This window comes from Artemia sp. Qi Xiang Cuo, chromosome 12 (genome assembly GCF_049724085.1).
Source record: "Artemia sp. Qi Xiang Cuo chromosome 12, ASM4972408v1, whole genome shotgun sequence".
NCBI lineage: Eukaryota > Metazoa > Arthropoda > Branchiopoda > Anostraca > Artemiidae > Artemia > Artemia sp. Qi Xiang Cuo.
Window position 1 is genome coordinate 28,005,211 of NC_142805.1, and position 14,726 is coordinate 28,019,936.

General features: G+C 35.7%; 1 protein-coding gene across 2 annotated transcripts in view; it reads left to right on the forward strand.

The window, feature by feature from the left end:
• The first annotated feature begins 391 nt into the window (after positions 1–391).
• The window catches only part of Prp8 (pre-mRNA processing factor 8), a 93,517-nt gene continuing 79,182 nt past the window's right edge, over positions 392–14,726 (forward strand). Inside the window, exons 1-3 of one of the 2 annotated variants that reach the window (XM_089097848.1) lie at positions 395–478; positions 10,779–10,927; positions 13,896–14,096. In XM_089097848.1, coding sequence (XP_088953974.1) covers positions 13,901–14,096 — 196 coding nt within the window. In that variant the 5' untranslated portion in view covers positions 395–478; positions 10,779–10,927; positions 13,896–13,900. Of the gene's footprint in view, positions 479–10,778; positions 10,928–13,895; positions 14,097–14,726 lie in introns of both variants that reach the window. The other variant, XM_089097847.1, reaches the window with a different exon arrangement.

The following is a 14,726-nucleotide window of genomic DNA, read 5'->3' on the forward strand; positions in this document are numbered from 1 at the left end:
GATCAAGATATTCGTGAGGTTTCCTACCTTTTCTGAAACTACAAAATCAATCTAAAACCATTGTAAACAAATCAAATTTTAATATAGTATGTAATAAGAAATTTTGAGGGTAGAATCTAAAAATAATTTGTCTAAAAGCGTATACGGCGATCACAGATAAAAAGCATTTGTGCCCTATCTCACAGTGCAAAAAAATATTCGGGTACCCAATGAGGATAGACAAGCACCAAATTGATTGGCACCATCAAATCACTTCAGTTGGACGTCTGTATTACATACATTTTGTTGGTGACAGCGATTATATAATTTTTTAACTTGGCTATTTGTAGTTCGCTACCAAGAACTAGTTCAAAGGATTTCAATTTCAGCGAATTGGAAGCATCAATGAAGAAAAGAACATAAGCTGCTTTAGTATAATTTGGGAAACTACTTATTTCATTAGGAATTTTACATGGAAAACAGGAAATAATCTAAAGTGGTATTGTTTTTTTTAGCCTTACACTTGTGATCATTAGTAACTAAGATGCTAATCTGTTTTGAAATTCTTGTTTAGGGATTCCTTCCTATCTTTGAAGGTAGTTCAGTTCAGGGAATAAATCCAGGCCCATAACTATATCCTGGGAAGATACTGCCAGCCTCTTATGTCTACCTTTTTCTTATTTCTAGGGATTTGATTATTGCATATACCTTTCTGGGACATACTATAATCTGTAGATCCATAGCCTACCTTAAAGTTTCATTTTAATAGCCTAACCTAACTAGGCTACTTTCCAAGATAGGCTAGCAAAACTAGCTTGTGCTACCTCATTCACAGGCTACTTACTCTATCTGTTAGTCCACAAGTGGTCAGTTGGACAGAGGACTTTCTGAGGGACAGAACACAGCAAGTGAAAGTGATAACTGGACCAAACAGCCATGTCCTTTCTGACAAAATCAAAGTCACTAGTGGAGTTCCCCAGGGCAGCGTCCTGGGCCCCACCCTGTTCAACATCTACATAAATGAGCTACCCCTCATCACCAGCAACAAAACCACCCTATATGCGGATGATTCAAAACTCATAGGTCCTGCCAACACCTATTCTTCCATCCAATCCCTCCAAACTGATCTCAACCACATGTGCTCCTGGGTCAAAAGATGGCTGCTGGAATTCAATGCAGAAAAATGCAAGGTCATACACTTCGGACACAAAAACCCCAAACATCAGTACCTCATGACCCAAAATTCTGGAAGTCACCACACAATTGAGCCTGTCCAGGAGGAGAGTGACCTTGGCGTCATTGTTGACTCCCAGTTGAAATTCGGCTCCCACTCACAGAAAATTTCAGCCAATGCTAGTAGAGCCCTAGGCATCATCAAACACAGCATCACCAGTAGGAGTAAACACGTAATCACCAAACTCTATAAAGGATTAGTAAGACCTAGACTGGAGGTGGGGACAATACTGGCCACCCCTTGATTCAAAAAGGACAAGGCAGTTCTTGAGCAAATCCAACAAAGGGCCACTAAGATGATTGCCGGCATGGAAAACAAGACATACAGTGAATGGCTGAAGGAACTCAACCTCCTCTCCTTAGTATACAGACGGAAACGTGGAAACATGATCCAGGCGCACAAACTCCTCTCAACCAATCGAGAAAATGAGATCCTGGAGATCGACACCTCCCACAAAACACAGGGACACCCTAGACAAATCTGCAATCATCACGCTACAACTGGAGCAAGATGCAATTTCTTCTTGAATCGGATCGAGAACCTCTGGAACAACCTCAAGGAGGACACTGTTGCTGCTGAATCAACAGATGCTTTCAAATGCCATCTGGATGCTGAGTGGAAAGATACACCATGGAAGTTTGACTGGGAAGCACCAGAATCTTCCACCAGAACTTAACCAACTACAACAGTCATCACAAGGAGTGATTCAACAGGAGCGAAAGTCCTTATTTCACTCCAAGCTGTGATTTAAGGTAATTGTTTAAAATTTAACCACACTCAGTCCTACTCAGAAGGAACCTATAAAATTCTGAAAACAGCTGTAAAATATCTTTAAAACACAGACTTAAGTAGTTTTTAGAAACACAGTCTACCTTACAAGCACCCCCCTTCCCCCACAGTATAAGCCTAGAATTAGGGCTATCAAGAAAGAATTATATTGAGAAAATTCTGACCTTAAAATTACGGTAAATATTTACCAAATCGTATTATTGAACTAAAGTGAATATAGGCCTACCACTCCATGCCTTTTTTTATGCTCTACAAATATAATAGGCCTAATCATCTATGTTGGAAATGAATTTTAGCCCCCACCCCTATATACCAATTCAGGGTAGGCCTAGGCCCATATATTTGGGTAAAGTTCTACAAACTCATATTATTGAGTTAGGACAAAAGTGAATACACCATTTAATGCCTTTTGTTATGCTGATTACGAATATAATAGTTGTTTCTATTGGAAATGAATTTCACCCCCCCCCCCTATATATGCCAATTCAGGGTTAGGTTAGGTATAGCCTATATCGGGGGGGGGGGGGCTGAAATTCATTTCTGATAGAAATGATTATTATATTTGTAATCAGCATAAAAAAGGCATCAAATGGTGTATTCACTTTATTCCTAACTCAATAATAGGATTTTGTAGAACTTTACCTATATTTGCACATTAGAGGGTTGGGGTAATTTTATTTCTGATGCAAATAGGAGATAAGTTTAAACTTCCCCGCCCCCTGCCCCCCTAATGTGCAAATATATACCCTGAATTGGTATGTATAGGGGTAGGGGCTAAAATTCATTACTGACAAAAATGCTTATTATATTTCTAAAGAGCATAAAAAAAGGCATCAAGTGCTATATTCACTTTAGTCATAACTCAATAATATGATTAGGTAAATATTTACCAAAATTACTTTAAATTGTACTTGCCAGCAATAGGATGATCCTGTAGTTGGTGGTCAGTGAAGATAGTGTGGTGACTGATCAGGTGAGTCAAACTAATCATCAGGGATTGTTTATTTATTTATTAATATCAAAATATGGTAAGCTTTATCAAGCTTGTTGCACCAAACAATTATAAAAAAAATCTATGACAATGCTGACAACATAATACACACATAGGATTCTATGAAAAATAACACACTTCGAAAACATAATAACTAAAACATACCAAAATAGTCAACTGAAACAGCCCTTACCTTCCTTAGACCTTAGTTCCTCCATTGCCTCTGGAGGCACACAGGGTGTCAGTGAGCCTCCAATCTTCCCTCATATGAGCTGCTGCATATATGTCTTCCCACTCTGGGGTGAGACTCTTCTGGAGGGCTCTTCTGTCATGTTCATATGTCCTATGGAGTGTCTTCTTTGGTCTTCCTTGGTGACAGGTGCCTTCAGTTGCCAGTGGAGGAGCATTTTTGGAAGGCTGTGATCTGGTATGTGGATGATGTGTCCATGGTATTGCCATCTATGTTGTCATACAATGGTTGCAATATCTGGATGGCCTGTGTGGGTACAGATCTTGTCATTGCTGAAACAGTCTCTCTAACTGGATTCAATGATTCTAAGGATTCAATGAAGACAGTTATTCTTGAAGGTGGTAAAGCATTTCTCCTGTTCTGTGATTAGCTTAAGGCATTCCATAGCATAACTCAGGGCAGACAGTACATTGCTCTAGAACAACCAGAGTTTCAAATTCAGTAAGTATACTGTTGATTTCCAGATTGGTAGTAGTCTCTAAAATAATGCATTGGCCAAGGCTATCCTGGTATGCAATTCTTTTTCAGAGTCACCACTGGAAGTGACTGTACTCCCAAAGTACTTGAAATCTGTCACCTGTTTGATGTCCTCTCCTTTTAGTTGGATTCCCATGGGTGAAATATTGATTGACATAGTGTTTATCTTTGGGGCATTGATTTGTAGTCTGAATTGTTCAACTTTCTCTGTAAGTTTGTTCAGGAATTCCTGAAGCTTTGGCTTATTGGCTTCTATGAGCCCAATATCAAAGTCAACATCCTGAAGAAGTTTCCCTGCAATCCAGATTCCATGTCCATTTTTATTACTAACTGAATCATATCTGATAATAATTGAAACACACCAAAAAGTGAGCATACAAAATAACTGAAAAGATACTGGTCACAAAACAGCTAATACAAAAAATAAGACCTAGTATAGAAATCTGTAGATGCTAAACTACTTCTGAAAGACTAGACCATGATAGTTGCAATTATTTCCAATGGGAGTGCATTCCAAGTCTTCCACACTCAGCTAGATAAAGAGTTTTGGCCTAATCTTTTCTGTGAACATGGTGGGTATTTTTTGTGTTGGTGTTGATGGGTACTACTGTTTTCTGTAGAAGTGAAAAAGTGAGTTGGAGCGGTGTTATCAGTGTTCCTAACAATACGGAATGTATTTATTAAGTTGTCTCTGTCACGTCGAAACTGAAGAGTAGGCAACTGTGGTCTCTGTATTCTCTGGTGGTAATGTATATGTCTCAGATAAGATATGAGTTGGGTGGCCCTACATTGCACTCTCTAAACCCTCTCTCTATCTCTCTTAATAAGGAGATACCATACTGATGAGCAATACTCTAGTATTTAACGTACAGTGAATTCAATGAACAAAGATTAAACTTAGAAAATGTACACTTTAGATGTAGTAATTGGCAATTTGCCTTATGGGTCATATATAATACATGTTTATCAAATTTGAGACTCAAATAAAAACAAACCCCAAGGTCTTGAACATACTCTATGCTTGAAATTGATTTACCATCAACAAAGTAATGGTAATGTTGAGGGAGTCTACACAAATAGTGCACAGCATCCCACTTGGTTTTGTTAATGAACATAGTTTGTTGTACACCACCAGTGCAGGGCAACCAAATCCTCTTGAACTAAATAAATCTCATGTTCATTCATGACTGACCTGTAAACTTTCACAACATCTGCAAACATTTTTAAGGTCAAATTCCTAACAACACATGGTAAATCACTTATAAAAAGGCAGAAGAGTACCAGCCCAAGACCATTGCCTTGCAGAACCCCACTTATGACAGACATAGGTGATGACAGAGCATCACCTACTGCAACCTCTTGGGTTCTATTTGTAAGATAATCCATGCTTCAGGTTGTGGGCTGATACCATTTAGTTGACATTTCTTTATCAGAAGTGGGATGGAAATTTTGTCAAATGCTTTGAAAAAGTCAATATAAATACAATCAAACAAAATACGATTATCTGCCAACAACTGAAAATCATTTATCACCTCCAAAAGTTGCATTTTACAAGAATGCTGTTTACAGAAACCACGCTGAGCTGAATGACACAAGTTATTTTCCTCAAAATGTACATGGATTCTGCTCACCAGAACTTTCTCCATTATATGGGAAAAGATAGATGTATTTGAAATTGGTCTGTAATTTTTAAATGGGACTTAGAACCATTCTTGTACAAAAGCCTACTGATAGCTCTTTTCTAAGCTGAAGAACATTAACCAGACAAGAGACAGAGATTGAAGCAATATGTGAGTGGTCCAGCAAGCACTGATGCAAGTTTGCATAACATCATATTTAAAAATCCATCAATATCTGGTGCCTTTCCAGGATCAAGATTTTGATAAACCTGCTGGTCAGTAAAATATGAATCATCAAATTCTTTTGTTAAATCTGGAGGAGTAAATTGAGCATGTGTTTCTGTGTGAGTTTGTGTGAAAACTGAACCAAATACCTTATTGAAAAGATGTTATTTCACATAATTATCATCTATATGTGAAAGAGTTTCAAGATCTATAATGGAAGTGGATGATGGGGATTGTGAAACTTGATTCCTTCTTACATACTTCCAAAATCTTTTTGGGGAACTTTGGACTGATGCTATAACATTTGACTCAACCTCTTGACAATTTCAACAAAGGAACATAGTTGCTCTATTTCTAGCTCTTTTATATTTTGACCATGAATCAAAGGTTTTAAGTTTTACTTGCTCACACCACCTATCACCTTTTTCTTTTAGCATTTGTAAAATATACCAAGGAAAGATCTGTCTGTTTTTCAAAAACTGTCTGCTAGTAGATATTGGTACATATCAATCTTAACCTTCTTTAAGGGCCTGCATCATAAAATCAAAAGACACATCAGTAATGGCATTACATTGCTGTAACTCCTCTCAGATAGAAAGAGACAAAATATAGTCATAAACTGCAATGTAATTTGCTCTACCATAATCATATTTGGGAGAACTATTTGGAATATCAGCAAAACCCAAAAAAATAATGATAACTTTTTCCTAGTGGTGGTAAAAACTAAACACCAACAATATCATCAGGTGATTTTGAAGGAGTCAAATTAGTGTGCAAACAAGTAGGGTTTTGAATGTGCTGATGCAAGTAATGCTCTTGTAAAGTTTGTAGGAATTGGTTTTCAAATGGCTTGTCAGAAAGTTGTGGTTTACTTGAGGTCCAATCAATAGAGGGTAGGTTAAAGTCACCAACTACTAGAAACTTAGAACTAGATAAAAAAACAGATGGCAAATACTGTAATTTTTTTTTAAACAGTTTGTGGTAACAAACTGTATAGTAAGAGTGATTTGTCTCAATAGTAACCAAAACTCTAAAAAACAGAATTTTAATATCAATAGATACATCAAAAGAATTGGATTTTTATGCTGAAGTTAAATATATAAGTTTCATCAAGTTTTCTCACATATTATTAAATGTTGACAATTCACAACCACTAGGACTACAATAACTAAGCATTCACTTATACTTGATGAGATTGTGTCATTAACTTCTATATACTTTAATGAGGTATGGACATAAAAGAAAATTCCATGCTTATAATTACTGTTTACAATGACATTATAATCAGGCACTTCCTGGAAATACACATCTGGTTGCTGACATTTCTTGGGTAGTGATTTTGTAATAACAATTACATGGGGTTTGAGGGCTAATATTAGGGTTTGAAAATCATCAATTTTTGAAAATAATGCGTTTGTATATAGAACAGATAAAACTCCCTTTACCCGTGCTATGTAGAGGTAGGGAACAGGTTTTTAAAGCTCCATTCTTTTGACTGGGGCAATGGCTTCCCATTTTAGCTTGTTTTTTTTTTTTTTTTTCACTATACAACTATTTTTAATTCATAAATTTTGCTCACCAGCAGTAGCTCTTTTCTTGATTTATTATACTAGTTCTTTTCTGTGTAGTGGTGTTCTTTTGACATATCAGCATAGAAACAAATGTCTCCCTGTGTTAGAATGTCAATTTTTGTTTTAAAGGAACTAACTGAAAACAGTAATGGATCTGGTCAATTGGATGAATTGGGGTTAGTGCTTGATAGCCTTTGCAAATTGGTCACTGCACCTACATCAATTTGAAACTTGTTTTATAGAAAATTTTGTAAAAATTGTAAGTCATTGGTTTAGGGTGGGACACCATATGCAACTAAATTCATATGTCTTTTCAGTCTGTCATTATCTTGTAGCACCATCTTTCAAGCTTAATTTTGCAGCTTATCAACAATAGTTTGATTGACTATCTACTCAACATTGACAACAGACACTTTAGATAAGATGATGTTTTCTAAACTTTGCACTTTAGCATTAATCATAGGCAGTACAATCATGCTGCCTAAGTAAAGAACAATGTTGGCACAATGTATTATTTATTTTTTGTTTTCTACCATACCAGGGCACTTGGTATCAAAGGATTTGTCGTCTAAACTACAAAAAGGGCTCATTAGATTGGAAATTGGAATGGCTAGTGCCTTTTTTAATAGTTGAAAGTGATTGGAAGGCACTTCTACAAACACCATCTCCCCAAACACATCCAATTGAGATAGCCATTTTGTTCAATGTAGTTGAAAGTTCTGGAAACTAGGGCTTTGAGGACAACAACCCCCCTCTCCTGCCCACCATTTCCCCAAACACACACTATCAAAGTTTTGAGATAGCCATTTTTTTTAATGTAGTTAAAAATTCTGGAAATTAGGTCTTTGTGGATGACAACCCCCCACAGCCCTCAAGGCAACAATTGTAAGTTATGCCCTGGTGGCATATGAGGTTTTTATTGAAAGAGTTGTTGTAAAAACTTCAAAAACGGCTCATACAATTTGAAATTGAAAGGGGTAGAGCCCTTTTTAATAGTTGAAAGTGATTGGAGGGCAAGTAACCCCCCTCTCCCACCCACCATTTTCCCAAATACATCTAATCAAAATTTTAAGATTTTGTTCAATGTAGTTGAAAGTTCTGGAAATTAGGATCTTTAAGGATGACAACCCCCCCCCCCCACCACAACCCTCAGGGCAAAGGTTGTAAGTTATGCCCTGGGGGCATATAAGGCTTTTATAGAAAGTTTTGTCTTAGAAACTTCAAAATGGCTCATTTGATTGGAAATCAAACTGCCTAGTTCCCTTTTTAATAGTCAAAAGTGATTGAAGGGCAACTAACCCTGACCATTTCCCCAAATAGATTGAATCAACATTTTTAGATGGCCATTTTGTTTAACATAGTATCAAGTTCTGGAAATTAGGTCTTTGAGCATGACACCCCCCCCCCCCCAAACAAAAAAACCTCAGAGCAAGGGTTGTAAGTTATGCCCTGGGGGCATACAAGGTTTTATAGAAAGTGTTGTCGTAAAAACTTCCAAAAGGATCATTCAATTGGAAATTAAAAGGGCTAGTGCCTTTTTTAATAGTTGAAAGTGATTGGAGAGCAACTAACACCCCTCTCACGCCCACCATTTCTCAAAACGCATCCAATCAAAATTTTGAGATAGTCATTTTGTTAAACATAGTTGAAAGTTCTGGAAATCAGGTCTTTGAGGATGAAAACCCCCTCACAGCCCTCAGGGCAAGGATTGTAGTTTATGCCTTGGGGGCATATAAGGTGTTTATAGAAAGCGTTGTTGTAGGAACTCTAAAAGGGCTCTGTCAATTGGAAATTGAAAGGGCTGGTGCCCTTTTTATTAGTTGAAAGTGATAGAAGGCTTGACATTTTTATAGTAAAGAGTGATGGGGGTACAAAGCTTTTTTTTTTTTTTTTTTTGACCAGGGCACTTCTTATCAAAGGAGTTTGTCATAGGAACTTCGAAAAGGGCTCATTCGATTGAAAATAGAAAGGGTATATGCCCTTTTTAATAGTCAAAAGTGATTGGAGGGCAATTAATCCCACATCCACCATCTCATTTGCCCATTATGTTTAAAAACTAATGTTTCCTTAAGATTAAATCAAAATGCACTGTGTTAATGCTAATTCCCAATAAGGCATCTCAACAGTATCCCAAGAATGATAGAGGGTATTATGTTCAAACTTTTGGGGCTACTTATGCTCTTAAAATTTAACCAAATCAAAATAGCGTATGTGTACCCAAGCTATCAAAGAAAGTAAACAGATTTTTTTTTAGATTTTTTTTTAGAATGGTATCAAGTTTTCCCTTTCAGGTCAACTAGAGGAGATATGAAACTAAATTAAACGCTACTATTTGTGTCCAGATTTTAAAAGGGTGTATGTTGTTAAAAATTGCTGAAAAGATTTAAAGTATTATTTTCTTTTTCCCTGAAAAGACTATGTCAATATAAAACAAACAGAAATTAATTTAAATTTTTTTTTTCACAAAATAAATTTTTCAAAGAAAAAAAAGAACTCCATTAAACCAAAAATGAGCAAAAACAAAATCAAATAATGTACCATGCGTGAAACTACCATAAATCAGCATCAATAAATAAATGAAACCCAAAAGAATCAGAAATTACAATAAATAAGCAAGTCAAACTCAAAATGAGCAGAAATTAACATCAGTTGGACTCAAACTCCTGTGCCTTCCCAAGGCCAGAACATAATTTGCACTTTACTGAAAAAATATAATTGTTTTTACTTTTACAACTTTAATAAATCAAATAATATTAACATTTTGATTACTAAATATCAGTATATGTATATTGAACTGACAATGCACATTTATTTGTATTTTTTTCAGTATAGTGCAAATTATGTTCTGATTTTGGGAAGGCATAGGGGTTTGGAGCCTAACTCATGTTAATTTCTGCTCGTTTTGAGTTTGACTTGGTTATTTATTGCAATTTCTGATTGTTTTGGGTTTCATTTATTTATCAATGCTGATTTGTTGTAGTTTCATGCTTGGTAGATTATTTGATTTTATTTTTTCTCATTTTTGTTCTAATGGAGTTCTTTACTTTTCTTTGAAAAACTTATTTTGTGGAAAGTTTTTTTTTTATTAATACCTTCAAGAGAGGTATGCATTTCATTTTGGAAACCAACATACATAGCTTTCATTCATTGCAATGCTCATTCAAAGCTGACTTCAGCAGATGGGGAAGATCTTGCTGGGCTGGACCTCTATATCTATACATGGGGCATACCCAGGTGCTACCAAGCTGGTCATTCATTTTTACTAAGACATCATATTCATTGGAGGCAGGGGCGTCCTGAGGCTAATTTTATTAGGGGGGGGGGGGTGATCTTCGTAAATTTTACCGAATCGCTACCTGATTTATGCCGAATTTTCTGCAGAAATCAAGAATTTTGCTGAATTTCTGCCGATTTTGCAAAATTTCTGCCGAAATTCTCGCCTTTGTCGAAAATTTTACCAAATGCCAAAAACGTTGGGAGGCGGCACACCCCTCCCCACCCCCATCCTCGGGACGTCCCTGATTGGAGGACAAAGGGAGGCATTGTGCACACAACCATTGATTACATTTATCACACTGTATAGCACAAGAACTGTTGTCTAGGAAACACCCAGCAACAGCACATTTATCTATGCCTTTTTCAGGAGTAGTTGGCTTCTGACATTTGTTACTTTGTGGAGGGGGCATCACACTGGCAATAGGCTACTATACTGGCTGTAATTCAAAACTACCAACAGGTGTGCAGATTCTATAATCAATAGTCAAGTAGACTAAGGCTACCCGGACTGCCAAGGTGAGGCGTAACACAACAAAGTAAAAAAATTGGGCTACTATAGTTTGTAATACTCAGCTGTCACAATTATAGGCTACTTTGTAAACATAGCCAGCAATAAGTGAGAAATAAAAATTCCAAATAAGCTCACTCAATGAAACTAATCAAAATGTAAAAACAACAAAGCTTAGCCAATTGTCAACAAATTGGTTTAGATTATTAGGCAGACTCAATTTGGTATGCTATTGTTCTTAAATATAGGCTATTGTTGTTGTTGACTGCTTTTCTTATTTGTGTACATAATTATGATTGTGGTGGTACTATTAATCAAAGGCTGAAGAACAAAGCTGTCCACAGTGCTCCCTTTCCAGTTTAAACTGACTGAGGAGCTCTAATTGATAGATGGTAGGACTGTGTGATAACTGAAGTACCCTGGAAAACTTCAGCAGCCAAAATTCGCCTCTAACTTTCAACATCAATTAAAAATATGTACTTTTAGCCTCAAACCGTCCAAATTTGAGCAACAGTCTTTAAGTCTGTCACTGGGAACTAACCATAAGATATATCAGACTTTTTTTTATAATCCTTTGTTGTGTTGTATTGTTGCACCATTCCTTGTCAACTGATTATTTTAATTCACTCAATACTGGCAGAAGAGATTATATCCTGATATAATGAGTTTCATAGACTCACCACCCAATAAGAAAAGAATTTGCTATACAACATTGAGTTGGCATGCTTCTTGAATAGTTTTTTATCATGTCCTACTGTTTTTGAAGAGATATCCAGTTGAAAGATAATTTAAGTACTTAAATTATTCTCACTTTGTGATATGCAGAGGAATTGTATTTAACATATTTTAAAGGTGTTTCAACTATACTTTACCCTCCCCCCCCCCCTAGTGTGCAAATATAGTCCAAATTATATATTTCCTATGCATTTGCCATGTATCACTCTTGCTTCAACCCATATACCCATAAATCAAATCAATGCTGACAAAATCAAGAAACAGAAAAACGTAGGGAATATATAATGTGGGCTAGGTATATTACCTTACACAATTGTTATCAAGATAAAATGGTGAAGATTTCCTGTAGATTTGTTGAAAGTGGTGGTGTCACAATATCAGTTGATATTTGAGTCCCAATTCAGCTTCCAGTCAATGTTGGCCCAATCTGTGCTGACCCCAGCTTTGAATGACTCTGTAGAGGCTGCCTGGACTGTTTCTTCTGGGCTCTTGCAATTTAATCTGTCATTAGCAGCTACCATCAAGATGTGTGCAAAATCTACACTAGGCATACTTCAACAGTCTAAAGTTGAAGCTGCAGCATAACAACAACTTTGGATAAAGCCTGGCCAGGTGATAGAGTATGACAAGTTGCAGTACACCTTGTCAAGTTATACCAAGGGTTTTTCCCTCCTAAATTCAGGAGACATATTTACAGATCTTTAAAACCTTGTAAATTTGAATTGGCTAAAGGTATAAGACTCAAGCACTTCTGTTGTGCCTCATTTGAGTAGAAGATTTTTTTGAAATGTTTCTTTTTTATTAGCTGATATAAAGATTGTTAAAGGTCAGTGCCCTCATGAGGAAGAAGGATTGGTGCTTCAAAAAATATCTCTGGGACATCATTAAGGCTTTAGGTGCATTCCTGAAAGTTTAATCCACCTATCTCAATGGTTTTTCAATATATCAAGAAACCCCTAACTAGAACTTTATTATGTTTTTTTTTTCAATGAAACAATTAAAAAGGATTTTCCAATAAAGGCAGGGTAAGATCCACAGTGTTCAGATATCAGACTAATATCTAAATTGAAATGTATCTTCTTAAACATGGACCACAGGGTCCTAATCATGAACATGATGTATATAGGTTTAAACAGTTGAGATTAGCTGATATTAAAATCCAGACTAGTTAGGATTGGCTAACTAAAACCTTGAAAAACTTTGTTTTTAACATATAAACTTAGACAAAAGACCTGTACAGCATAGCCTGTTTATACACAATTATTCTGCTTTACAACACTTCTAATAGATCAAATCTGCCGAAAGATTAAGTCTATATCTTGTTTAGGTTCTTTGTTCTAGCTTTAAGATTCTTTGTCCCAGATTAGACAGCATTTTCTAATATTAGGCTCAAGCTTTAATTGTGTGTTCAAGATTAGGGTCTGCTATTGACTATCACTGCATTTAACAATATTCAACATGGTTTATAGTTAAAATATCCAAGTTAATCTCACTCTTATTAAAAAAATTTTGACACATTCAATAGTGAAACAATCCAATTTGAAGGTGGTATAATAGAGATTTTTCAGTAACTGTTGAAATCATGACTAGCTGTCTGATTACTGGATATCTTACCCTATATATAAATGCATCCTCCTACAGCATCCCAGCCCTCCCCTACTAATTGGGCTAGATATAGCCCTAGGCTCGGCTATATAGAAAATTTTGATATTTTTATCAAATTGGCCTTATGACCCCCCCCCCTTTCAAAAAATGGTAAAACCACAATATCAGCATTTTTTTTTTGTTGCCCAGTCATGTATTGGGATTAATTACTGGGTGGGGGGCTTTTACACAGTTAAAATAAAAGCAACTCCAGAAACCCAAAAAATAAACCTTCTTTGAAATAATGAAGTAACAATTCTGTTATTATTGGCTAGGCCTAATGTGTAGTTCAGTAGAGAGGATAAAATAGAATGGGACTCAAATAAGACTAATATATATATATAATACCATCATATATGATATTATATGATGCATTATATATGCATCATATATATAATATATGAATCAGAGAACTAAGTTCTGACTGTAGAAAGCAAAATCGGGAGAAAAACCCTAAATCAGTGGTCATGTTTTAGCAGCTTGAGTTGTTAAAAATAAGCATATTTTTCCAAAAAAGTACTGAACTTCAAAAAAAAAATTGTCTTGTAAGCTTTTAGACTTTATTAGTAGGCTAAATCTTTGATTTTCCTCTTTTAGAAAGAATGTCTCTTCCTCCATTCTTTATCCCAAACCAGCAATGGGCTGCAGCCAATATGGTTGCTCAAGCCCAGCAGCAAGCTCAACTTGCCCATGCTCAGGCACAAGCTGTCCAGCAAATGCAAGCTTACCGTCAAGCACAAGCAACTCAAAATAAGCAAAGACAAGATGCATATGATGAAGAAAAGCTGCAAGAGAAAGGTAAGGCTTGTTTCACCACAGTTTAATCTACTAGAGTACCTATCTTTAATAAATTATGTATTAAATAAGTATAACTATTAACTATGAAAAAAATATAAGTTAGTAAAGTAATAAAATGTGGATGGGACATTGAAAACCATCCAAGCATATTAAAATTCATTTCAAAGCAAAAAATTTACCTACCTGTACAACTGAAAAAAACCTACCTGAAAAAATATTCAAATTATAAATCCAACACTCACAATTCAAGCAAAAGAAATTAAACGGAATATTTAATGTATAATGATATTAATTGCTGAAAGCTCATCAGTTCAAAGTTTTGCTGTAATTTTAATGTTTATTAAGTACAAAAGAAAATATTTGTAATATAATTTGTTTTCAGTAAAGCACCAATGACGCAGTAGGTTTTAGACTTCTGCAGTGAGAGGAGGCGCTACCCAAACTCTTGTTTGTAGTTATTTTTATTCGATTCAGCTTGGTTTGCATATTCAATTTAAGTTTCACTCGTTTTAAGATTTATTTATTCATTTATACTAGTATTTATTGTATGTTTGTTTGCATTCATTGTTTATTTAATTTCTGTTCGTTTTAGGTTTCATTTATACTTCAATAGCAAAATTTTCTTTTCAC